The 27,312-nt window shown below is 40.4% G+C and overlaps 4 protein-coding genes and 1 non-coding gene across 10 annotated transcripts in view; 1 reads left to right on the forward strand and 4 right to left on the reverse strand.

The window, feature by feature from the left end:
* Nucleotides 1-11,602, reverse strand: part of LOC110969630 (Na(+)/H(+) exchange regulatory cofactor NHE-RF3-like) — a 67,975-nt gene extending 56,373 nt beyond the window's left edge. For 2 of the 3 annotated variants that reach the window (XR_007946103.1, XM_051958335.1), the window contains exon 1: nucleotides 11,429-11,547. Coding sequence is in view for 1 of the 3 variants with exons in the window: in XM_051958334.1 (XP_051814294.1) it covers nucleotides 11,429-11,602 (174 nt within the window). In the remaining 2 variants the exon portion in view is untranslated. Of the gene's footprint in view, nucleotides 1-11,428 lie in introns of all 3 variants that reach the window. The other variant, XM_051958334.1, reaches the window with a different exon arrangement.
* Nucleotides 1,895-4,759, forward strand: LOC127536901 (uncharacterized). The gene is made up of 2 exons (XM_051958342.1): nucleotides 1,895-3,501; nucleotides 3,788-4,759. The coding sequence occupies exons 1-2, from the start codon at nucleotides 2,680-2,682 to the stop codon at nucleotides 4,121-4,123; spliced, it is 1,158 nt and encodes a 385-aa protein (XP_051814302.1). The 5' UTR covers nucleotides 1,895-2,679; the 3' UTR covers nucleotides 4,124-4,759.
* Nucleotides 4,811-9,426, reverse strand: LOC127536900 (uncharacterized). The gene is made up of 3 exons (XM_051958341.1): nucleotides 9,277-9,426; nucleotides 8,143-8,229; nucleotides 4,811-7,629 (listed from the first exon to the last, which is right to left on the reverse strand). The coding sequence occupies exons 2-3, from the start codon at nucleotides 8,218-8,220 to the stop codon at nucleotides 6,520-6,522; spliced, it is 1,188 nt and encodes a 395-aa protein (XP_051814301.1). The 5' UTR covers nucleotides 8,221-8,229; nucleotides 9,277-9,426; the 3' UTR covers nucleotides 4,811-6,519.
* nlrx1 (NLR family member X1) overlaps nucleotides 9,719-27,312 on the reverse strand; it is a 68,896-nt gene continuing 51,302 nt past the window's right edge. For 2 of the 4 annotated variants that reach the window (XM_051958321.1, XM_051958319.1), the window contains exons 10-12: nucleotides 16,319-16,570; nucleotides 13,997-14,207; nucleotides 9,719-13,385 (exon numbers count right to left, since the gene is read on the reverse strand). In XM_051958321.1, the coding sequence (XP_051814281.1) occupies nucleotides 13,242-13,385; nucleotides 13,997-14,207; nucleotides 16,319-16,570 (607 nt within the window). In that variant the 3' untranslated portion in view covers nucleotides 9,719-13,241. The other 2 variants (XR_007946102.1, XM_051958320.1) reach the window with 2 other exon arrangements.
* Nucleotides 23,929-24,002, reverse strand: trnai-aau (transfer RNA isoleucine (anticodon AAU)). Its single transcript has one exon. It is a non-coding gene; the product is annotated as a tRNA-Ile (tRNA).

The raw sequence follows: 27,312 nt of genomic DNA on the forward strand, positions 1-27,312 counted from the left end.
ATAAATAAAATTGAATTGAACTGGACTGAATTAAATAAAATTGAATTAATTAATCAGCAATGTAGAAAATAGCTGTATATCCATCATGCAATACCATCAGCACAGTGTTTGATTGGTCCAAAGTACTTCTTTAGCATGACAATGAACCCAAACCAAAGTCATAAAGGAATACTCCTGCAAAAGATGGTCTGACCATACAGAAACTGACCTGTTGAGTGTCTTGAAAAAGATTGTGTGCAAGCAGACAAAAGACAACTTGTTCTGTTATAAAGGTAAAGAATGCTCACACCACATATTAATTGGATGACATTTTTCTCTCTCTTTTCTGTAGTGATAAAGTACAGCAAAAAGAGTTTCATCTTTCCTGATAAAAGTCTTTCACGGTAATATTTTTAAAAGGATCCTGTTTTTGGGCTATGTACTGATCTGTGTACCGGTAAAGCACAACTTTAAAACTCCCAACCAAAGCCTCTGGAACTCTTTCAATTCAATTGCTTGGGCTGCTCAACAAAGGCATGCTGCTGCGCCAAGCAATGCCATACAGTAAATGAGCAAAGCACAAGGTCGGAGACAGCACACGTTCACCACGGTCAAAGTTCAGATTTGCTGAACTTTGATCCCTGTGCGCTGTTATGTATGACTGTGGCGGCTCAGTTGCAAACTTTTTCTTTTATTATGAAAACAGTTCAGCGAAAAGTATTTTTGAAAAAATTTGAGGCGCGAAATAAGATATGCAGTTGCTGGACATATAGACGGGTCCTGTGGAGACACCATAACAGCCGCTTGATGCTACTGGTGTGTCCGCAGGATCAATTTCTTGTTTTTGCGTTTCAAGCGATGGGGTGGTGCGGAGCTGCCTGCTGTTCATGTGCTTAAAGTTGACTTAAATTCATCTTTGTGCAAATAAGGTGCAGGGTCCAACGCCTGAGATCCAATGTCAGATGTTTTCAGAAATAATTTCCGCTGAACTGATTGTGATTTGACAGGTTTTTAATTCCTTTTCCACTTTCTTTAAAAAGGCCTATTGCAGACTCAAACAGCAAGCTGTGTCTTCAGACACCTTTCTACTTTAGCAGCACTAAGGCTTTTAACATTTTGTGCAACAGAAGCTTCTAACACAAGTACAGGTCCCACTTTTTTGATGTTCCTTCTTTTTCTGCAATTCCAATATGAATGTATATTTACAAAGCTCAATAATCAACAGTAAATTAGGTAATTGAATCTTACTCCTTTGAATAATTGTAATTTTAGCATAATTCTCTCCTACAAAGGCCAACAGGCTTTCTGCCTTGTTGTGGCCTAATGTTCTACAGGCCACACAGGGCATCCTTTTTTTTTTCCACTGAGCACCTGCCCCCCAAAATTTCTGAGCACGCCACTAATCGGAGACAAGGGGCAGCCTTATCGGAGTTCAATACCCACCGGAAACATGTCTGACTTTGTGCCAAGTATACGGACATAGCTCTCACTTTGGTTGTCCAGGGACTGAATGGCTCATATCAGTGAGGCCGGTACCCCATACTCCCTCAGAATCCCCCACAGAGCCCCTCAGGGGACACGGTCGTAGGCCTTCTCCAGATCCACAAAACACATGTAGACTGACAGGTCAAACTCCCATGACCCCCTCAGCAGCTCTGCAAGGGTAAAGAGCTGGTCCACTGTTCCACAACTGGGATGGAATCCGCATTGCTCCTCCTGAGTCCGAAGTTCAACAGTCGGTCAGAGCCTCCCTTCTAGCACCCTCGAGGAAACTTTGCCAGGGAGGCTGAGAAATGTGATACCTCGGTAGTAGGAACACACTCTCCAGTCCCCCTAAAAATGGGAATCACCACCCTGGTCTGCCACTCCACAGGCACCATAACTGATGCTGATTAACTTTCCTTCTACTTTCCTGAATTAATTATGCACTTTATGTATAATTGTCTCATTGTTTCAGAATCAGACACGTGCAAAGCTCACAGTAGATGTGGGAAAGGAAGTACAGTAGTATTGTAGAATATAATCTGTTACTATATACGACTTTGCCACATTTCATAGGGAAATACTTCTTACTGCATTAATATCTGAAAACGGTGTTTACTTTACAGATTTCTCTCCATTCTCTATACACTGCTTTATACTCACTCGGGTCACGGGGGTGCTGGAGCCTATCCCAGCTGACTGAGGGTGAAGGCAGGGGACACCCTGGACAGGTCGCCAGTCTGTCGCAGGGCTACATATACAGACAAACAATCACACTCACATTCACACCTACGGATAATTTAGAGTGATCAATTAACCTCAGCATATTTTTGGACTGTAGGAGGAAGCCGGAGTACTCGGAGAAAACCCATGCATGCACAGGGAGAACATACGGAGCCCCTCTCATGACATGGCAAAAAAAATAATTAAATTGTGGCCACGATATAGCTATAACGTGCGCACAAAATACTAATTCGTTCCCACGAAATACTAATTTGTTCCCACGAAATACTAATTCGTTCCCACAAAATAGGTATAACGTGCGAACGAAATGGGAATGGTCTGAACTCTGCATTCTCACCCTGATCTGTGAGAGGCAGCAATGTGCCGCAAGGCATCCAGCCTGCCGGAAATTTACATGAAGAAGAAAAGTAAACAAACCGAGCGCACCTTCTCTAGGGTCGAAGGTAGAGGCGTTAGAAGGGCTAAAGCGACAGGATGGACAGGGACAGTGTGATTGAATTTTATTTTAGGCTGGGGATGAGCTACAAAGACATTCTGAAAAGCCTGGCATTGCAAGGAACCATCATTACTGAGAGACATTTGAACAGGATTTTGAGGGCCAGGTTGCTTTACCGGCGAAGGTACGACTTGGACGCCGGGATAGATTTCATTGTTGACCAACTGCAAGGCCCTGGAAAGGATCACGGTTACCGATGGATGTTTACAAAGTGTAAACAACATGGCATTTCTATCAGAAAAGAAGACGTCAGGATCCTCCTCTCTCTACTGGACCCCATTGGTTCCCAGGTTCGCCAGACCAGACGTCTCAGAAGGAGGCAATATTTTGCTCGGGGACCCAACTTTGTGTGGCACATAGACTCATATGACAAACTGAAGCCATATGGGATATGTATTAATGGCTGCATCGACGGGTTTTCCCGCAACATCATTTGGCTGCGGGCCGCCTTCACTAACAGCGACCCGAAAATTATCGGGGGGTACTTCGTGGAAGCAGTGGAGCGCTGTGGGGGCTGCCCAAGGCTCGTACGAACCGACATGGGCACTGAGAACGTGGTGGTCAGAGACCTTCAGCGGTATTTACGGAGAAATGACGTGGATGACAGAGCAGCAGAGAGAAGCTACATCACAGGAGCAAGTACCGGGAACCAGAGAATTGAGAGCTGGTGGGGAGTGATGAGAAAAGAAGGAATCGAACCCTGGATCACGCTCCTGGCAGAACTGAAGGATGAGGGATTCTTCGCTGGGGATTTCATTGACAAAGCTCTGTCACAGTTCTGTTTCATGCCAATCATTCAGGTAAATAGCCAATATCATGATCACAGCAACACATCCTTCATGTAATCTTAGAGATTTAAGCCACTGTGAGTTTATTTAATTTGTGTGATGTATTGATTCTTTAGACTGTTGTAAGATATATCACAATGTAGTTTCAGCTACTTGTATTTGCTTAACACAAACTTTTGTTTTTCTTACTAACTGCAAAGACAGAAGAAAGAGGACTATATCTCACTTATTATAGGCCCTAATCACTGTTTGAAAAATGAAATACACTGCATGCCAACTGTTCTTGTTTCTTCAACAGGAGGTATTAAATGACATCCGGGGTGTTTGGAATGCTCACCGTATAAGGCCGTCCAAGAACACCAACGTGCCCAGTGGGATACCTGATGTCATGTACTTGGCCCCTCACCTTTGGGGTGCAGAAGACTGTCTTGTTCCACTGACTGATGATTTAACCACATGTAAAGACAGCTGCACATTTGTCAGTTCAGTCCCATGTGATGTGGACGTGTTTGATTTGTGCACGATAATAATGGAAGAATCAGGCTTGGAGTTCCCATCTACCATGTCCCAGGCACTTGATTTGTATTTTCATCTGAAGGACATGGTTCGTCCACAGTTATTTGAGGCTGTTTAAATGGATACAAGCATACAAACCATGTAGTACATTTGGTACTTTAGTACATGTTTTTACAGCATAATGTATATATTACTTTCCATGTTTGTGTGTTTAGAGAGTAAGAGTAACTAAGTAAGTGGTAACAAATGTTTGACTCAAATAGTTGTAGCCTACAAGTTAGACAAAATGAATCTTTTTGGGCTAGAGTTATTATCCTTCAATTAATATGAAGCTTGTCAAACTGTAAAGGCTTCTAATGTCATTCATAACAAAGTTACATGTTTTTGGTATTTGGCTTTAGGGTAAAGTTGTAACAAATAAAAAGATCTCTTATTGGCATCACCTAAATGGTAACACACACACAAAAAAATATCCATCTCTAACAAGGACAATAGCACACTGAGCAGCAACAACACAGACTGGCAATGATATCATTAATCTAATGTTATGATCGATTAGACAAGAAGACCAAGTAGGCTACTGTATAGTGTATCATCAATGCTCCGTATGTTTCCTGAGCCTGCTTTTGTTTTTTGTGGAAGAGATTAAAACAATTCAATGTTTGATAAAGAACTGTGTTTTTTATAACAAATCACAACACGCTTAGAACACTAGAGAGTAAGGTGTAAAATAACTATGGGTGGTGTTATTAGAAATGTTCAAGTGTAAAGATGTATAGAATATAAGAGAGACAGGATATCAACATTTTGTAGAAACTTGAATGGTTTACTGGTCTGTTTTTACAAAATACACCATAGTCAAAAACAACAGGTTGTATTGTGCACATAACAGGATAAGAACAGTTTTCAAACCTCCTGTTAGCCAGTATCATACTGATGGTTACAAAATAATGTTATTTAAACTTCTTTAAAATGTAAACAACTTCTGTAAACAACAATTATTTTTAAACACCTCTGAAACATCAGCCAAGGCTCACATTCTTGTTTCTCCTGGGGTTGCTACAAACAACTGTAATAACAATATAAAACATGTTTAATCAATTGGCTTTTGGCAATTGAAGTGGAGCTGTACAACTGCTCACAAAGTAGTCATTCCTTTTGGCACTGACCGGAGTAATACAGCGTGCATCAGGCACAGATGCACTTTAGGCGTAGGCATATGGGTTTTATGGCTAGTGTCAAAGGAAACGACAGTTTTCCCACCAGGTGAAGCACAGAAAATATTCCTAGTATAGTGTACAGGTAACCTGGTGTATTCTTTAGAGATGAGACTTCTTTTAGGTGACTAAAATATGTTAGTTGCTGTGCTGTTGTCCCTGTACTCAGCGATGCATTGCTCTGCGTCTGTCCCAGCACTCCCCTCTGCTTCTGGAGACCTGGAAACCTGGAGAGTGCTGAGTGCTGTCCACTATAGGTACAGACTAAGCATACGTACCTCATACAACATCACCGAACTATCCCTTTAAGCTTACCATTTGATTGGGAAAGAACAAATGAACAACTTCAAAAGCAGATGAAATAAAATGCCACACATACAAAATGAACAATAGGCTACATAACAAAAACATCCAGCCTAGCAAGGAGCTGTCACATCTTTCATGTTATCGTTTGTATTGTTACCTACACCACATCCATTACCCACATTGAGCTTGTGAGAATGCTGTTAAATTCACTGCGAAAATCTGGATAGCTGTAGTAACCAGTGGGCAGCTTTAGTACACATCCACATGTGTGGGATTGTGGTCTGCGGAGAAAATCTGTTGTTTCTATGAACTCAATTAGTATGGCCTTATCCAACAGATCAGATCCTGTACAAAACCGCAGGAAAAGCTGAAGATTGTTGCTATCAATTTCCCCAATGTACCTTTTCAGGTAACGAGAAACTGTTGACTGGGCTGCTGTCATCTCCTCTGGAAAATTTAGAAGCTCCTTCACAGTTTTTGCAGTTGGTTTTTTTTGTGCAATGAAATGATGCAGTCCTTCTGGTGGTAGTAAACCAGTCACAGAACTCACAACAGGACGCCAGCACTTAATTACAAACATTGGGGCCTGAACGACTACTTTGTGTCCGATCTGTGACAAAACAGGGAGCAGTGTGTCCTTGGTAGGGACTTGCTTGCATTCATGTGCATCGAGTACATCCAGCAATTCATCTGTGTCCACTGAATTAAAGTCCTCCAAAGCCTTCTGAAGGACAGATCTTTCTTCTTGTGATACGTACAGCAAAAGGGAATCCTTGAAACTACTGGTTGTCGAGCCATACAGCACCTCTTCCAGAAATGGTATTGCAAGCTTCACTGGGAAGTAACCAGCTTGTTTCCACCCTACTACAAACACTCTAGCTACAGCCTGCCATTCTTCACACTGAAAGTCATGCCTGATGAAGGGGACTTTCACCTCAACTCCCAGTGTGCAGCTGTCATAGAAATCCTTCCAAAATTCTGTCAGGCAATCTCACAAGACACCACTTCCTTCCCCCTGTTCAAGCTCTCCATTTGGTAAACACATTTTGATGTTAACCTCAGATGCAATAATGTTGGGGTCCTTGAAGGCACTGATCAAGTCAGTGAGACAGTGACCTCTTCTTACAATCAGCGTTACAGGACAAGATTGTGGTTCAGGAAGTGCTTGGGCTGGAACATTGGCCTCCCCTGCATGCACCGGTGACAGATCCACAGTTTGAAGTGCATCATCCTCTTTTTCTGGAAATAGTGTTTCAAGGTTTGGTTCATCCACACTTACATCCAGCCTGTCATCCCCACTTACAATAATAACTTCAGAATCTTCACTTTCGCCCACAGTTGGCAGACCATCCCATGGTAATGTGTCGTTCAGTTCCAAATAGTCACTTCTGGAAGCTCCATCATTAATTCCATAGTGGTTTGGTGATTCTGAATTTCGGTTTTCTACCAACAGATCCTCACCAGCCTGATTCTGTTCATTGTTAGTGAGATCTACCACTGAGGGCTGGCTTGATGCGTGGTCACCCTCCACTCCTGAGGGCTGCTGTCCTGTTTTCTTTTTGGTGCACAGATAAAGTCGCAGAATTTTGACCTTGCTTTGATTATACAACTCTTCTACTGTATTGGACATATCAACATGCACCTGTGAGCTCTCAATATGACTTGAATAGTGTGAAAGACTTCTGTTGTTTTTTGAAAGGCCTTTGGGGAAAAAAAGACTTTCAGCCATAACTTTGATATTTGCCACTGTTTTATCTTTGTCGATTGAGAGGTGCCTTGTCCCTCCACCACGTACAGATCTCACCTGTTTGAACCTCTCCTCCTCCTCATCAAAATCCATCCAGCCAACCTCAATTCGTCTCACATTCCGTTTGGCATTTTTATTTCCTTCCCACTTTGATGTTCTCTTTTTTGGTGGCATCCCCTCAGCTCCAGACAGTCTTTGTCGTAGCCTCGACAGTATGGATTCTTTTCTGGATCCTGAGTTTTGTGACAGTGATGCTTGTCTGCAGAAGGCCACAGTGGAGACTCTATCTCCAACTTTGGGGATGTACTTTGCCAGGTCAGTGTCTGTCATTAAGGGAATGACAGTTTCATCAATCTGTAAAAATAAAAGACACTCCAAGTCAATAAATAAATGAATTAATACGTACAAATGCATAACATAGAATGTCAATGGATATTTAAAGGAAGTTAAGAATATAGCTATATTGATGGTATAAGGGTGTAGTTATTCACATCATTAGTTTTTCATTTTATGCAGCCTACTTTTGATAACATTTACTTCTGGTAATGATGCAAATATTTTTCCAACTTAAGACGACAAAGAATTATTTAAAAATATTCTGTAAACACAGTTGATGTATTTGATTAAATTAAAAATTAAAACATAATTAAGAGAGTGCATCTGAATTTGAGCATTAAGCCTATCTGTTCTGGTGTGACCATGTTCTACACAAAACGTTCAGTAAATATTAATCTTCTGTTTGGGAAAACACACAGACACAGACACAGACACAGACACACACACACACACACACACACACACACACACACACACACACACACACACACACACACAAAGCCAGCAAAGAAAGCAGATGCAATGGCTTACACTCTCATCTTCAAGTTTCTGGATCACATCTTCTTCAAGCTTGCGCTCCATCAAAAATTCTTGCAGCCGAGTATCCATAGTTGACCTCTAAACCACAGGAAAACAAAATTAATTAACAAGTAGCCTTAGCAAGCAGTAGATTTTTCCAGATTCTGGATCTGTGATTCCAAATCACATATTGCCCCATGTCCCTGCTATTATTATGTTGCAAAAAAGCAACACTGTTTCTGCAAATACAGTGTAAATTAATATATTTATTTTACCACTCGGTGCACTCTCAATGCCACCTGTTTATTTCTGGTGACAGCTGCACATTGTAGAGCTGATTTAAACATTATACTCAAGCTCTGACACTGTCCTATGAAATCACTTTAGTCTTTGTCAAATCGGAGTGGAATATGTTAGGGAAAGTTAACATGGTTTAATTGGTTTCTGTGATTTTACTGAAGGACAAATGTCCAGAGAACACTACAGATACATTCAGTACTTCAGTCAGAGCAACAACAACCTGCAAAGCAATACAACGTAGATTCTGATCACTGATACAGGTTTCCCTGGCAACTTACACAATGAGTGCTACCGTACCTGCACGGCTTCGTAGCATCATTAAACGCTGCGGTTCATACAGCTTATGTATTCCCTCAGCTGAGAGTCTGACACACATGATGCTACTTTCAAAGGAGATGATCACTGAAAAAGGCACTTCTTAAGATGATTTCAAGCTGAAACTCTGAACAGACTGTGGTCCGGACCAGGTTTGGTCTGCAGCATAAGTTAGCATGGTGATCTAGTCAGGTCAAAACGGAGACACCTTCGTGACACAGAAAACTCCGGTTTTATGCTCAACATACTTCGCTTAGTAGTATGCCTACACCCCTCAGCTGTTCTTGAAAAGTGTCCTGATATGTGTGCAGGGTTGCAGCTCCTGCAGGCACAAATGAGTTTACGGCTACATATTAGCACAACAAAAAAAAACGTGTAGTAACAGGATGAGGATAAAGTCTGTAAACCGGGTGACACGTCAGCAGGTAATCTACCCTTTGCAACAAAGTATAAAACATAGGCCTAAATAAATAACTGCCTAAAAGCGGGATAAAAAGATATGGACTAGAACAGCTAAGAAAAGACACTCACCTTGTGAACATCACGTAGGTACGAGCCCGTACACAGAGCAGGTTGTAGAGAAGGTGCGCTCGGTTTGTTTACTTTTCTTCTTCATGTAAATTTCCGGCAGGCTGGATGCCTTGCGGCACATTGCTGCCTCTCACAGATCAGGGTGAGAATGCAGAATTCAGACCATTCCCATTTCGTTCGCACGTTATACCTATTTTGTGGCCACAAATTAGTATTTCGAGCGCACATTATACCTATTTCGTGGGAACGAATTAGTATTTCGTGGGAACAAATTAGTATTTTGTGCGCACGTTATAGCTATATCGTGGCCACAATTTAATTATTTTTTTTTGCCATGTCATGAGAGGGGCTCCGTATTACTTTGGTGGTTTATGACCAAGAATCTGCAAAAGTGATATTTTAGGAAAATCCAAAAATGTTTTAACAATAATAACTAGGAGGATATTTTTTGCACCACAACATTTAATGCAGCATATTTCAATTACACTCCATCAACAGCAAAAGCAGTTACAAATGCTGTTGGTTTCTTATACAGCAGGGAACATGCAACATGTTGTTTTGTTCTGAGCAGATACATACTCATATGAAATAAAAGCCGAAATAGGGCAGCATTGCACCATCTATGATCCATCTATAACCATCTCACATGCATAAATCATCATGGAACTGTCTATTTAGACACACATTTACCCATTTTACCGAAAAAGAAAAAAAAAGAAAAGGAAACAGAACAAAAAAACAAACAAACAAACAACAAAAACAATAACCAGAATGGATCTGGACAATAACTATAGATATCTCCAACATACTACCCCCTTTTTCATTTAACAAAGTTCTCAACTGTTGCTAAATAATTTTTTTTTTAAAAAACACCTAAAAATATCAATATATTTTTGTTTTCCTTACTTGAAACTCTGATAGAAAGAATATATAAATAATACGCTTTTTTGATACATAGTTTGGTACTTGACAGTTTCCAGTCCTTGTTGCAAGAGACATATGTTAGCTGGTGTTACAAAAAGTATTCATGTTCAACTCACTAATGTGCTGGTTGTTAACACAAGGTAAACCAGCTAGCAGGCACTTGAGAAGTATCAGAAAAAAACAAAATATATTTTCCTCTGCTGTAAACTAGTCATAGACATGGTACTGTACAGCAATAATATGTTGGCTTAAAAATGACATGTTTTCAGTATGGCTTTGCATAGATGTAGCTGTATGTTGGTCCAAATAGCATGGCAGCCAAAAATGCAGAAAATGAAGACATTAGCTGTGCACTAATCAACTTTGTCTTTCCTAAAATTTTCAGATAAACTGTCAACACTATGCTATGATCTCAAGCCACTCCTTTCACATTTAAAAAATGTAGATAATGTTGGCTCACTTTTGGATAACACAGTGTCAGCACTTTTACTGTATTAAGATCAGCTCCCCAGAATAGCAGCTGTCCTTCCATCTCCAGCATCATCTGCTATCCAAGTAGGCTATCTACTACTACCAAGTAGTTGTAGATGTACTACATTATGCCGCTTTTCATCTGTAACCAAACCTGACAAACTTGAGCAGTAGTGTAGGGTGTAGGCTGAAGGAATAACAGTTAGCTGTTATTCCTTCAGCCTCCCCTCCCCCAAAAAATCTATCTCTAATTAAAAAATAATTTAATTTGCTGCAATATAACTTTAACAAAGTAATTTTCTTCATGAACAGTGGTGTGCAACTGTCATATGGGATGTACATGAGTGCTTCTTGTCATTCACAATTCACTCCCATCTTACAATTTATTCATTTTTTTCAGGTATTTATTATTTCAAGCCCTGCATCAATATACAGGTATATTGTAATATCCCAGATACAAATCAAAAAGACATTGTTGTGTATTGAAAATATTGCTTTTTCCATCATCAAATATATAAATGATACATACTGTATCAAATAGACAATCGTTTTTGCTATAGCAACTGCAGCGGTATAAATTTGATCAGCCAACACCATGAAGTTATGGTAAACAGCAGAGGAATCAGGGAGGACCAGACTTAATGATTTATGAGTGGCAATTTGTTTTCATGCCAGGAAAGACACATGATGGACACATGATGATTTAATAAAGATGCAATGAAAATGCCTTCAACAACAGAGTCCTCAGTCAACTCACGGCTAGTTTGGGCCTTGACTCTGTCATTCCTCTGGTCTCTTTCCCCATCTTTCTTGTCTTTCCGTCCTGTTCATGGATGAAAAACTCCACACTGTGAGCTGAATATTCAGAACATAGCCTCATCTGGGACAACTTCCATGGCATGGCCTTTAGTTTTTTTCTAAAACGGGACATGGATTCAAAGTGACAGTATTTTAGTCATTCAGATGTGTGTCACTTAATGCTCCTTCCAACTTCATGCAGAGATACATGGCATTGTGCTGAAGAGAGCTGTGGTTCACATGTCATATTAGTCATGCACACCAGACTAGACAATACACCAAATGATGTATAGCACATAACAATACAATACCAGACTAAATCTAAACTGTTACCAGTTTATCAAACTGTCTAAATAACAACCCAGTCTATTTCAGATTTTTTAAACAATGAAATTGAAAGTTTAGGACTCAAAATAAGGACAGTGATGATATAACTGCAGCTGATAGACTGTGACTCTGTGTGACAGCTCATGTTTAAACTTATTTTAATTTTTTTTAAGTTATTGTGTCCTTTTTTTAAAAAATAGGTGCTGTGGAGACAGACACGAAAGGAGGGAAGACGTGCATCAAAGTCCCATGGGCAGGGATCAAACCCAGGCCGCTGCATTGGGCTCCTGTACATGTGTCACCACTTAACCCATCGAGCTATATGGGCACCTGGCAGCTCATGTTTAAAATGAATTAATTAAGTTAATTAAATGTGAACGCCCGCAGCTCTCTGCCTCTTTGGACACAGGTGTGAATCCTAGCACTGTCTGATTCTGCAGGTTTTTAATAAACTAAAAAATTGTTCTAAACAGCTGGAAACTAAACTACCATTATATGTGTGTCAGTTTACCTGTAAAGACAAATAAGCCTAATTTATAAGTCTGAGAATTTCATGAAGTCAACAGTTCCATTGCTCCACTTGCCCATATGTGTGCAACTCTCTTTCTTTGGAGAAGCTCATTGATCTCACTGCTGTCTGATGCTGCAGCTTTTTAATAGGGAATAGTTCTAAATAGCTGGAAACAACAAACTTTAGCTCCTTTTAATGTCTTGTGTGGGGAAAATTCAGATTACCTTAATTTTTGGTGAGTATCATTGATCTCTAACCTGTCGGTGTCTGTTTAATTGCAGTAAAGTTGTAGTATTATTGACATTTCATTTTGTAGACTAACAGACACATTTGTAGAGGTGTGTCGTGATTCTGGTGCACAAACTGTGTATTGTGTGATGTTTCTGGACAAATATTGTTGGTGAAATTTGAAAAATCCTTGCTTAAATCCCTGCAAACAACCTGAAGTACCGTTGATTGTGTGTGTCTAATAATAATAATAATACATCGAATTTATATAGCGCTTTTTTGTCACTCAAAGATGCTTTACAAATCCACAAATGTGACAGCTCAGTTCAGACTTGATCCATGTGTGAAATAGTGATGAGGAAATGTTACTCAGTCCAACCTAGTGAGATTGCCAGTGCGAATCCAACAGAATTTAGACAAGCTGAGACGTGAACTTTCTATTACCATAACAATACAGGTTGCATACTTGAATGGGGACTTTACAGTTAAATGTTGAAAATTGTATTCTGTTCTCTGAGTTGAGGAAGCACTGAAATGAAGTCAAGGACTCTTCATGCTGTAAATATTGTAAATGAAGAATGGAGTGCCCTTAATGGGCTCATGGGTTGCCATTTAAACTGTACTGCCTTGCAGTTCAGTCTAGGTTTTTTGCAGATTTTTTCCTCTGTACAGACACAGTTCCCTTACACCACTTGGGTTTGATGGGTTACTTGTGAGATCGTTTGGATGGAGTGTCCTTCTCCAGCATCTGTAGAGTCTGCTTCACCCCTTTTTCCACCTTGCGAAAGTGCAGCCTCTTCCAGAAACTCTGCTGCTGCTGACGCCCCCACTCCAGATCAGTGAGGAAGACCTGCACAGATAAACAGAGAGCCACTGGGCGTCTCAGACAATTCCAACAATGGACGTCATACAAAAAAATGTTTAAATTCTTCTCCTAAATCTCTCTTTTCTTAATGATTTTGTTTGCATCAGTGTTTCAAGTAAAATTCACTAAACACACAACCTAACACACTTTACAGTGGATTTCCTTTCATCTGTCACCAGCTTTTATGTCAATGAGTTGTCAGCTATACGTATCTTGTTTTGAATTTGTATGCATTTTGCTGAAAACCTGATAATATAAGTTATCTGAACTAGTACCAGTACTGGACTTTTAGGCTTGATCAAGTGTCACTAAAATGCATGCTCTGTTTTCTAGAGTTGGTGCATGTTAGCCGGCAGTGTCTTGTCAGCCCATGCCGGCTGGACATATTTATATGTATAACAGAATTATATCATTTCATCCCCAACATCATCATTACACTGTAATCTCTTCAAAACTGGATGGCTTTAAAACTTTAAAGAAAATCCTGACACATTTAATACACAATCATTTTTTTTGAAAATCCACCTTGTCTGAATTCAACTCACAAAATAGTGGCTTGACATGTTTTTATATGTATTGATATTGTTGGTGTGAACCTTAAGTTGCTGCTTGATGCGTTCACGGTCCCAGGAGGAGGCATTCTCTCGTATAACGCTGAGGATGGGGTGCCAGTCTTCTGAGATGTCTGATCCCTCGGTGACAGAAGCCAGGACCTTGACACGTCGACCACTGCTGCTGTGGCCCCTGGCAACACCTCGGACATACAAGGACTTCTTCCCCACATCGCTGAGAGGGTTCAGATACAGGCTATACAGGCAGATGTGAACACAGAGGCCAGCATAGAGATAAAGTCCATCTTACGATCCTTCTTAAGTTAACTTTAAGAGGTTTTTTTTCAAAAGCTTTGAAGCTCTTACAAATTATGATAAATTAGCAAGTGTCTGTGACCACAGTGGACTGTAAGCATCTTAAGACACTGTGGAATTTGCTGAAGGAAACATAAATTACAGATTTTATTCATGTGTTCTTATTCATCTACACTTTATTTTAAACATTTATTTCATGTAAAATGAGTGAAGTTTGAAGAATTCATCTGTTTAAAAACTATGCGGAAACACACTTGTATGATTCATTCTTTATATGCCTATAATACAAGCTGCACATCTACAAACTACATAAGATGAATGTCACTTCGCCCTCACAAGGAAATTTTATAACTTAAATCATTAATTAATCACCCTCACTAATGATCCCCCTCTTGCCATTCAGTAATCTGAGTGAAACTGGAAAAAAAAACAGAATTGTGTTTATTAACTGCAGGATTAGTTTTAAAGTGAATTAACTTCTTGCAGCCATCACACAGCAGCAGGATTCATGAGTAAAGTGAGAAAGATGTTGTGTGTATTTAGACATAGACAGTGGTGTCCTTATTACTAATTATTTAGAATTGTTTATCTGTTTTTGGAACAGAACTTGTTCTGTTACAAGAACTTGTTTTTATACTCACTTTGGCACTTCAGATGCACGGTTTTTTTTTGTTTGTTTGTTTTTTGTTTTTGTTTTTTTTGTTGTTTTTTTTTTTGGGGGGGGGGGGGGTTTGGCATAGAATAGATTCATGTTAACGTAGTCAAACAGAAATTGTACCCTGGATGAGTAATTCAACCTTTCAAAAAGGTTTAGGACATTTCACTGATTTTACAGTAAAATTATGTTTGAAATAGGTTGATGCTAGAGGTACGGACCGTACCCGTAGCATCTGTACTAGAGGTACGGACCCGTTAAGGTCACTGAAGAGCTGGCGATGGTTAACTACTATTTGCTGCACATTACAGGCAGTTTATATGAATGATTTTGACGGCGAACATTGTATAATTTATCTAAAAATACACCGTCTCCTCTCACACTTTACGTAGACAATGTAGTTTTTACGCTTTTAGACGCCGTGTCTAAATTGTTTGAAGTCCAGTTCCTATTAATTAGTTTACCGCGTTCAGTGGTGGAAGCGGCTGACGAACTCCATTGCAAATGTTCCCATTTAATTTCGGACGCTAATTTACAAGATAAAATTAAGGATGTCGAATATGAAACAAACACTCGTGAATGGTGAGGAGCAGCTCTTTAATTCGGCATGAATTACAAAAAAAACCACAAACTCGATTTACTGTGATATTGTGAGATTTGTTTGTGGTGATGTAAATTAGCCATTCAACAGAGTCCGCTAACATTAAAGTGACTGTGACAGGGTCTGTGTTGACAGACGCAGAAAATACGTCAGGGTTTTGTTTAGGTTGTTAAAATGTAATAGTCTGTCGCTACTTTTGAAGGTAAAAAAAAATACTTATAGTTTGCTGGCTGTTAGTTCCGCCATTCATTCCGCAGATTCACCTCGAATCACGGAAGCGCCTTCATCAGCGTCGCCGGCTCATTAATATTTATGTCCGTCGGATTACCAGCCAATCACGAAGCGCGTTCATCAGCCGGCTCATTAATATTTATGTACGGCTCATTAATATTTATATTAAGGGAAAGTGCCGTATCCGTAGGCCACAGGCTATGGGTACGGTCCGTATCTGTAGACACTACCTTTGAAATATTATTAAATTTTGACGCTAACCTCAACAAAGTCAAAGTGGCATTTCCAGCATGTCTTTTTCAGAACAGAAGAAGCCTTTAATGGTGTAGAGACAAATATCTCTACACCATTAATGGTATGGTATGGTATCTGGTAGCTCTTCCATTAAATGCCTCAGACTAATCTAATCCCAATCTTTCAATCAATTTGCCCCTACGTCTTCTTGACAGCTACCACTCTAAGGTGTAACTATTTTTGCACTTTTACTTGTGGCATTCATGTGGATGTTACCACCTCCATAAACATTGCTGCAGACCATCAAAGCCCATGAAATAAAGCTGCTTACTGCACAGTATGAATGCTGGGATGCTCCCTGCAGGCGTCCACCAGAGTCAAAGCAGCATTGTCTCCAATATTGTTATAGGCCACGTTGAGTTCCTGGAGTCCTGTGTGCTGCTGGAGCCTCTTAGCCAGATCCAGGGCCCCCCTGTCCCCCAGTCCAGTGTGCATCAGGCTGAGGTGTGTCAGGGACTGGTTCTTTGGCAGGGACTCCAGCAGGGTGTGGGCTCCAGAGTCCAGCAGAGGGTTGTCACACAGTCTGGAGGACACATTTGATTGATGAAACATTTCTGTACGTGCAATGATGACATTAGCCAGGGCGTCATGGAACAAAGACAGACTGTGAGTGTGGTCAACATCTGATACAATGTCAGAAAAAAGAAGAGCTAATGGATTTAAAAGCTAACAGCAACAAGCATATATGCACAATTAAGTTGTGTTGGTATTGCATGAATAGTTTACATCCCACCTGAAGGGACTGTTAAGAAGTAGTTAATCAGAGGAGCAAATCCTGCAGATCCAAAGGGAAAGAAACCGCTGAAGAAACCAGTTCATAGCTAACACTCCTATTACAGGAGAGTTAGCTTTGAACTGTCTCTTAACTGTAGCTCTTCCTCCAACAGCAAACTGTGGCTTTCATTCTTTGCAATGTTTAAACCCGAGACACAGTGCTAAATATATCCTAATCTTGCGCGTAAAGGGTTTTTCATGGAAAAGTCAAGTTAACAAAGCTCCAATAATTTTGTGACAAGTACAGCAGATTTCCTACAGCTGTCTCGCAATAAAAGTCATCTGTTCAGTTTATTTGTTGTAGGTAAAATTACTCAGCCTGAGAAAACAGTGTCTTGTCTATTTTGTTGTGAGATTTCTACAGTTATTTGGAACAGATAGCCTGGGGTAAAGTTAGAAAGATGTAGGCATTTACGAGACATTGAAGGACATGACAGACACTAAGGACTAAATGTCTGCTTTTTTTTTAGTTTTGGCATTTTTTTCTTCATCTGTTTCAGTCACTAGATAGTCCCCGATTTAGCTTTATTACAAATGAGAATGTCCATTGGCAGTGTTGGGATCTGGAAATGTCCATGTCAGGTAAGATAATCGTTTGCCAACAAATTAAAAGTCTCAACACGGAGCTAGATCATGAGTGGTTTACAGACTTTCAGGAATGACTGTTCATCACCTTGCAGAACAGCACTGATCCTCTAGTGAGGAACTATCTCGTTGTACCACAAAGTGACAGTGGGATGGTGTATCTTGGACACATTTTAATGGAACACTTTTTAATTATTTTTTTTTTATTGTAGGTCATCAAAGAGGTGGTAAGCCAGAGATATGAAGCAGAAAAGGAGAAAGCCAAGAAAGAAATAGAGAAAGCAGTTGCAGTCAGTTTAACCACTGTTATGTGGACATCAGCTAACATGGGAGCGTATCTGGCTGTAAGTTGCCACTACATCAACAACAGCCATAAGCTGCGCCATTAATTTGGGGAGTAGAACACTCCCCACAAACCCATACAGTGGAAAATATGGCCCAAGTGAAGAAGGCCCTTACGGAAGAATGGGCCATAGCTGACAAAGTCAGATGTCTTTTCACAGATGCAGCATCAAACATGAGAGTATCTGCTAAAATTAATCAAATTAGAAGCATAATATGCATTGCACATGCTCTACATTTAATTGGTAATTGTAATTTGATCAAGTAGCAATACTCACCGATATACAAAACAAAACAAGGCAAATAGTAACCTATTTCAGGTCAAGCACCACAGCTAAGGAGAAGCTGGCTCAAGTGCAACAGCAGACAGGAGGTCACTGCTAAAACTTGTGAAGTCCCTACAAGATGGAACAGCACACACCATATGCAGGAAAGAATTAATCAAGAAAGAAGCTGGTATGGGTATCTCTGGCCTCTTTAAGAATTTAGCTCACCCCACTTTCTGCAAAAGATCACAAGGTCATTCAAGAAACACTCCTTGTGCTACCTCAATTCAATGAAGCTCAGTGGAAGCTGTCAGAAGAAAACAGAGTGTCTGGATCCAAGCAAATCTCATTGCTGAAAATGCTGCACCATGCACTGCTACACAATGCCTCGAATGTGATCACTCCAACAGCAACACAAGTCATCAACAGCCTGAGAAGAAGGATCACAATCTGCAGTCTGGACTCACTTAGAGATGACACTTTCTACAATGTTGGACCCAAGACACAAAAGTATTGGATTTGCAGTCCATCCAAAGTCAAAGACGCAGTCAAACATTTGAAAGTAGAGTGTGCAGCTGAAATCCTCATTTCAGCTGACCTCATCAGCTGCTATTGGAGGACCATGGGAAGAGTCACAACCTAGACATACCCTTCATTCCAACTGTTACCATCAGCACCCTGTTCAGGTACATGATGTACTTGTTAATTCCATTTATTTAACTTGTGCGTCATGTGATTTGTAATTTATTACTAACAAAGACGTACTGTATGTCTGAATCCAGCTGCTGCCACAGAATGTTACCTAAGAAGGTAACAATCTGTGGCAGCAGCTGGATTCAGACATCCTAGAAAACAGGATGAATTCGACTGCAACTGCAGACACTGTCACTGAAGTCCAGTGTTACCTGTCCGAAAGCAACATTCCAAGAGTGCAAAATCCTTTGAAATACTGGAGAAAAAAAAACAGAGACACCGCTATCCACAGCTGCAGAAACTTAAATTGATTTTTTTATTTATGCCCTCCTCTTCTGTCCCATGTGAGAGAGTATTCTCCAAAGCAGGAGTACTGATCTCAAAGAGGCAAAATCATCTTGGGCCTAACATGCTGCAAAAACTCCCATTTCTAAATAAAAATGCATAAACACACACTTGTTCACAAGCACTCAAATTTTAAGAACTTTCACGTCAATAAGATGGGGCCCAATCTTCTCGCCCCAGAGGCGAGTTTTCACGGAAAAGTGAATGGAGGATGCTCCAGTAACATTTGAGCATACTACGGTTCAGAGATTAAAAACGTGTTTACCAGAGTCTGTTGCGTTCTCACGATCCTTGTTTTAAGCAGACGGTAGTGCCATTCTTCCGCGACATTGTATCCATTATATAGTCCCACCCAATAGAGCAGATTCTTTCATCCATAACATTTTTAACAATGTTACACTGTTTTGACAAACTCTGTTTCCAAACCTTTATTTGTCAATAAATATAACGTTTATTTGGCAATAAAGTCTATATAATGTGTACTACGCCTAGAGAAGTGACTGTGCACAATGCAAATAGTGTAAAATGAGATATAATTACTGTTTAGCCAACTTGAAGCATACATATTTTTATTATAAATTATTTATTTGAGCCTACTATTTGTTATTAATGTAACAATAGTATAAATGTATTTGTAGTAGCCTCTGAATGAACCTGAGTCAGAGTTCATATGAGGAGCATGCACCTGCCCTGACCTTCCTCTGACCCCCAGGAGCCTAGTGTTCAAAGACAAGCTGCTGTGATTTACAGTGCCCCTGACCTCAGTTAAGTAAACACTGCACACTCCAGTCTTCAGGTAATTAAAAGCAAAGCGATGAATAGGAATTTTTGTACAGCATTTATTTACAAAAACAAAGTAAAGACATAACACACTTCCACTGATGAACAACAATAAGCAATGTGGAAATATAATACAGTATACTGAGTAATATAAATGAAATAAAGACAACATCATACAAAGTATATACAATAAAAAATATCAACAGTATTTACACATAGATATGGTATTTATAATAGATTTCTTTTGGCATAGATTAGTTACTGTAGCAGTGATGTAAGTATCAAGGTGTACTTGCATGTTTATTATTAACACTGATGGCTATCCAGGTCTAGGGTAAGTAAAATGGTATTTACATTTCATTGGCATAGATTGGTCAGTGTAGCAGCTGAGGTCAGTATAAAGATTTATTTACATGTATTAATTAAAAGTATTGCCATTCGGACATTGATTAGTTACTGTTGCAGCTGAGGTAAGTATACTGAGGCTGAGTGAAGATGGTCGGGGGCTGGGGAGGGTTACACCAGAAGTTGGGATGTGGTATCAGCTCTGGCTTCCCTGTTTTAGCGTTGGCCCTGAACAGAGCTTTCCTGATCCAGTCTCGCTGGAATGATGGGAGGTGCTCATTCCAGTGGACAGGAAGCTCTGCAGGGGGATGGACCACCGGTCCAGGAGTCCACACAGCTGGAGGAGCAGGGGCCGGGGCCAGGGCAGGAACAGGGGCGCGAGCAGGCCCTCTTGAGGCAGCAATGGCTGCGCAAGAAGAGACAAAACAATTAGTTTATTGTTGTTTTGTAAAGATTTTCACTGTATGTCTTTCTCAGTGCTGCTGGACAGCCACTACAACAATTAGTAGAAAGCATGTATGATTAGTAGCAAGGCGACAAGATGATGAAACACTGGAGTTATGGAAGGAAGCTGTGAAAATCATCCTGTTTTTCACCCAAGCACAATTAGGTCAAATACAAAAAGAAAAGTGGGATGGGATCAGCCAAGTATGCAGCAAAGCAGCTCTAACACATACTGTGAGCACCTCTAAACTGCAACATTCTGCAACCACACTTAGGAGAGGTGTGAGATGAGGAACGAGCTTTGGTCAGTGATTACGACAAAAATGAAAGAAATACAGTTTACATACACCTTTAAGTTCTCTTTTTGCTTTGATGAAGTGCACTCAAAGAGTAAATGTAGCTTGACACTTGATAAGTGTCATTTCTCTGTATTGTAAAAGAAAAGAACATTTAATGTAATTAAAAAATGTATTTTTATTTTATTAAATTGTTTGTGAAACATTGTTTGGGATTAGATACCTTGAGGAAGTTGTTCCTCAGCCTGTGAGGCCACCATCACCATCTCCTGGTTGTCTTCCTCCTCAAAAAAAACCCCAGCAGCAGTGTCTGTAAAATAATATAGAAAACTAAACACATGTCACCAGCGCACCTGTACACATAAACTGATACTCACCGCAGGTAAAGAGCCGTCTCCGGGCTGTGGACTGTGACGAAGGGGGGCAACGTGGCACTGCAGTTATGATTTAAAACGGATGTCTGTAAGTTTGATATACTGCATATACACTGTAATAATTTTAATGCTTGCAAATCACCTTAGTACTTACAGGGTTTGGCTGGAGACAATATTTTTTGTGCCAGCTGTGAAGCAGACAAATGCTTCCCACGCGCCAGCAGGGCCTTCACAGTGGCAGCAACCGGGAGCCTGCTCTGAGTTTCAGCAGGCGGAGGAGGAACAGACACAGTGGCAGTGGGCATGGTGGCAGCAGCAGTGGGGGCAGATGCAGTGGGCATGGCGGCAGCAGCAGACACAGCAGCAGTGAGGGCAGGTGCAGTGGCAGTGGTGGTGGGCACAGGGGCTGGAGCGGAAGCCTGCCTCTTCAGCACATATGCTTTGAAGAGGGCTATGTTGGTGTTTGGCCTGGCTGTTGACTTTTTCAGGTAGGTGATGAGAGCCTTGGCTTCCTTGCGTTTGTCCTCATACACCTCCTTCATGGACCTGCCCCTGAAGTCGCCAAACTCCACCATTAGACAGCCAGAGTCTCCAGTCCTCTGGGCCTCCTGCAGCATGGCCTGTTTTCTCTGGTACACCTCCACAGCTTCCCCTATCTCCCTGATCTGGGAGGTGTACCTGAGGAACAGGTGTTTATTGGCCGACAGCGGGTTGTCCCTCTCCTCTTCCCTCATAATGCTGCCGACCAGGTAGACCGCATACCCCAGCGCATTCTCAAGCAGCCACCGGAACTTCTGGCACTGGTACTTCCCCAGCTGGATCCTGCAGTCAGCCAGAACCAGGAACTGGTCACTGGGATCCCCTCCGTTTTGCCTCACGAAGGCAGTGGCCTCGGCCAGAACCTCCTCCTTGCTCCTGGCCCTCCCTGCCACCACGGTCTCACTCCGGTTTGCCTCTTCAGTTGGCCCCATGAGGAGTCGCCCCTGAGGAGTTTTGCGGAGCACTGGGTATGCATACATAATCTGAGAGGAAACAGCCATAAACAGATATTTATATTTATTATATTTATAGACATTCATTTAAATAAAATAATCACAACATTGGATTTATATCACGTTTTTCACTCAGCATTCAAAGAACCTACAAATGGGCAATTCACTGCTTCCCTGGAACAGCACTAAGTAATTGTAGTAAATTAGTGGTATTAATTGTCTTGAAATACTGTACAAGCTTATCATTTCTAGTTTTGTTGTACTACCCGCAGTCGTGACAGCAGCCAGCCCGCCTGTCCAAACGCAACCGCATTGATTTAAATTAAGCGTGACGTACATTTATTTTGTATTAAAAAATACAGTGATAGCTTTGTTAATTGTTAAAACAATAACACTTGTTGGTATACTCTTGTTGGTGTAATACCATGTATAAATCGTCATTTTATGGCAGGTGATCCCATAATTATACTGGGGTGCACACAATGAACAAGAGGTTTTAGGCGGGCATTTATGATATTTCATAAAATTACGATCATAAAACGGCTCTAAAACGTAATATATTCAGCTGGCCAGAACCTCCACAGAGCACACATTTTTGTAGAAGTATTATTACGTGATTATGATGGCAAGAGTCGCCAGATTACTTTACGATAACAAGCATTATTATGACGAGATCATTATAAACTTACGTTAGCTACTCCCCGAGTGCTATATACTCTGAACCAACTAGTGAAAGGGAGATGTACATCACAGAAAAGTCGGTATTATCTTTGTTGTGTACCCAATATTTCTAATAAACAAGTTCACTGAAGTATAATAGGGAGCATCAACGTTACACTATGCATTACCAAAGTGCTGTTTTTCGCAATAAACATGTCATGCTAACAACAACAGGATACAGTTAATGTCTAAGACACATTTAGCTGTTGAAAAAGAGAATATGTTTAAACTTACCGCTTGCTAAAAGATAGTCCTGACAGCTGTGGATGACTGTTTATCATTTTCCTCCGAGAGTTTAAAAAGGATCCGGGAGATGGAACGTGATTGGTCAAAAGTAAGCCCACAGGCTCGGGACGTGATTGGCCCAACGGAACATGAGGTCATGCGCTGATTGGCTGGCTTGGGCTTACTTCGGGCTTACTTTGGGCTTACTTTGCTCTAACAGCAGAGTGCAGCAGGCGCAAGCGAGAGGTAGCGAGATCGATGCTTGCATCCTCCAAAATGTTTGCTAATGTTAATTAGTTAGAAATATTAGCTAATATTTGTTGTTGTACCTTCTGCAATAATCCATCCAGCATGAAAATAAGTAAACACTGATTCAAATAACTACATTTTTTATAAAATCTGGATTTATACGTGTGTGAAAAAGAAAACAAGGAAAGAAGAGGCATACTTGTGCATAGGGCCTCTGGTAGTAGAGTCTGTAGGCGTCTTTACACCAAAGCTGACATTCACTCACTCAAAGTTTAGTCTATGTTGGTTCTCTGTTGTCACAAATAAACTCATTGGTTGCTCATGTGGTAACGTGACTACATCCCCTCAAAATGTTAATTCGACACTGTTTTGTCGGATGTGTGTTGGATGTGGGGAACACACGCCAATATTTAGATTTTTAAGGGTGTTAAATGTTGCTTTGTGGACTTTTTGGCCAGCATGGGGGTTGAACCCATGACCTTGGCGTTATTAGCACCATGCTCTGACCAGCTGAGCTAACCAGCCTGACTTCTGAGAGTTTTTTGGCCAAATTTCTACAATTCTACAATTCTACAGTTTCATTTAGCAGACACTTTTGTCCAAAGCGACGTACAACACAAGCAAGAATTCAGACATAAGGAAAAACCTGTAGTAAGTGCAAAAGTGCTTCAAGTGCAACTGGTCAAAGGTGTTGCCATCAAGTTGCAGAAGAATTGCTAAAAGTGCCAAAAGTTCGGTGTTTAGTCGTGCATAAAAAATGCACGAAATGCGCTTGGGTAACGTTCGGTGAAAAATGCGGCTTCTATTACACTGGTCTACAACCAAAAAGCTTCTCAAATAAAAGTAGTCATTTCTTATGTTTTTGGGTCACTGAGAAAGAATCTGATGTTTAAAAGTGTCAGTTGGCTCTAGTTTTTGAGATACGCAGGAGGTCAGTATGTACGAGCCTTGGTTCAGGATAATACGTAAGTTACGTTGTGTTAAGCATAGAAGAATATCTTAGAAAAGTAGAAATAAACTAAAATGTATCTCTGAGTGGAGCTCTAAATAAAAGTGACAATAACTCCGTACAGAACATGTGAAACTTGTATATGTTGCAGGAATAAAGTGACATGACATGCAACAATTCCCTTGCACATGCATCAATAATCCCGACTGCTTCCGCTACATTTGTGGCAAAGTGACTTTTGCATCCCAAAAGCGCAGCATAACCCCTATGGTTAAGAAAGCCTACCATCTTCATTTTGGATGTAAAATTGGTGATCAAGATAAAAACTGGGCTCCACATAGATGTTGCAACACTTCTGCAACAAATCTGCGACAGTGGCTCAGTAAGAAGGAGAAATCAATGCCATTTGCTGTTTCCATGGTATGACGTGAGCCAGTTGACCACACCAATGATTGCTACTTCTGCATGGTCCCTCCAGTTGGGAAAGGCTTGTCCAGAAAGAAAACGTGGACTGTGCAATATCCCAATATTGCATCTGCTTTGCGTCCAGTGCCTCATGGAGGAGGACTGCCAATTCCTACACCTCCTGAATTGTATTCACTAGAGTTTGATGAGGAGAAGGAGGATGAAACACATGATCAACAGCCATCAACATCACATGATCCAGATTTTTTTCAGCCATTGTCACCTCACCCTCATTCTTTGACATGGAAGGTGACCTGGTCTACTGCAGCAAGGAAGCTGATTCATAAAACTGTTTGATAAACGTACAAAATTTGTATCATCTTGCTGCCATGTTAAAACAGTAACTTAAGCATATTAAGTAACTTTAAGCATGTTAAAAAGCCGTAAGTAACAATTTTGTTGGGAAATTTCACTGTTTGCACATTAAAAAAAGTTTAAAAAACACGTGTCAGATATCTCAACAATGGTAGCCAATCTTAAAAAACGGTCTTCATATTTGAATTCAGCACGTCAAAATACATAAGAATTGATACAATTTATTTCAGAAGCTGGCAACTTTTAAAAAATTGTAGACCAGTGTTATTGATCATAACTCTGGTTTTATTTGGCCGATCAACACGATTCAAAAATTGGTATGAAGTTCAAAATCTGCACTTTCGACATAAGTTTAAGGAGACTCCTCTACGCTTCATTTTCCTGCTTCATTCAATTATGCAGCAGCGTACCGCGCCGGCGCGTCAGTTGACTCGTGAGTGTTGTGATGTGTACACATTTTAACCTTTATTGTTCCTGAGAGATGAAATATTGCTAGTCGCAACTCTACCTCTGGCAAGAGGCAAGAGGCAAGCAAGAGGCAAGGAGGCAGACTGGTTTATTTAATCTGTGTCTGGCAAAAAGAAGTGAGGTTTCAACCTTTTTAGTAATTAGCTGGTCCAATGCAGATCGGGCAGCATCTAGTTGACTAGACTTTGTGGGGTTAGACTTCAACTTTTTTTCAAGGGATTTGACTGTTGCCTGCAGCTCGAGTTGAATTTTTTTCTCCGCAAAGGTGTATGACAAACAGAATCTGTGTAATGTTCCCATAAAACTGAGGGGTTTATGTCCAGTGTTTTATTTACCATCAGAAAAAATTCTAACTCTTGAGAGATAAATTCCATAAACTGAGGGTCAGCTCATTAAATGGGGATTGAAACGCCAGTGTCTGCAAGCAGGACTATTATATGTTGAGCTAAATGTTACACTAATAGAGGAGTGATCTGAGAAGACCTGAATTCCAATTGAGCATTCAGTGATTCTAATCAAGATCTCTCTTAATACTAGAAAATAGTTGATCCTGGAAAATGATTGGTAGGGACTGGACAAGAAAATGAAGTCACACCCCTTAAGAAGAGCTCGAGATCTTCACAAAAATCTCGTAAATGGGTACTTTTCTGAGATCTCCTAGTTTTAGAGGGGGACTGGTCAATGTTAGGGTCTATTGCGCAGTTGAAATCTCCTCCTGGAGCCACAATCACAATCACAGGGAAGAAATGGCCCCTGTCCCTTTCCCTAAGGACTACAGATAGAAATTAGCTTGAAAAGCTACAGTCTGGTACAAACATCTTTGCTCTTGAGCTTCATGTTATTGTACACTGTCCTGATAAATAAATAAATGAAATGAAATGAAATATTAGCAAGCAGGCCAGGAGGGAATGACGGATCATACACGGTGTGTGTGTGTAAACACAATCAATTACAATGCGTTCCCCAAATCTGTATGTAACCACAGATTAAAACATAACATTCTTCCTTGTCTTTTACCTACCTGTCCAGTTTAAAGCCATATATGTTTGGACCAGAAACTGATTCTGAAAAATAATGACCCAGAAAGGCCCACCTTGCTAGTTGACAGTATTTCTTAGGTTTATTGCCGTGTTTCTGTCATCTGTACACTGCAGTTTTAAGATGGATATACCCATACCATGCTGCCTGCTTATTTAACTTATAATGTGTAACATAAAATAACAAAATAAAGAACTTTTCACGAGATGGGGACTTGCAGTTGAAAACTGTCTTACAAAACCATATGGCTTATCTTTCTTACAAAAAAACAGGTGTGAATGGTTTTCTGACATGAGAAACATTTTGCTGTTAGCACATGTACCAAGCTAAGTTTTTGTCACGCTCCCTAACAGCTAAAATATTGCCTTTTCAGTTGATGTTGTGCTTTTCACTACCTAATCCTGAATACAATTAATCTAATTGCATTTCAGACCGTTGAAGCTCCAAGTGCAATGTAAAACTGTCTCCAAAGTGGCCCTCCGTTTAGTTTTGCTCAAGTTTAAATGTTTTCAAGTACAGCTGTATATGAAAGCTCAGATATTTCAAATTTGAAAACAAAAATTTGAAAATTAAAAGACACACACATGGGTTAAAAACATG

The sequence above is a fragment of the Acanthochromis polyacanthus genome, chromosome 13, assembly GCF_021347895.1.
Source record: "Acanthochromis polyacanthus isolate Apoly-LR-REF ecotype Palm Island chromosome 13, KAUST_Apoly_ChrSc, whole genome shotgun sequence".
NCBI lineage: Eukaryota > Metazoa > Chordata > Actinopteri > Pomacentridae > Acanthochromis > Acanthochromis polyacanthus.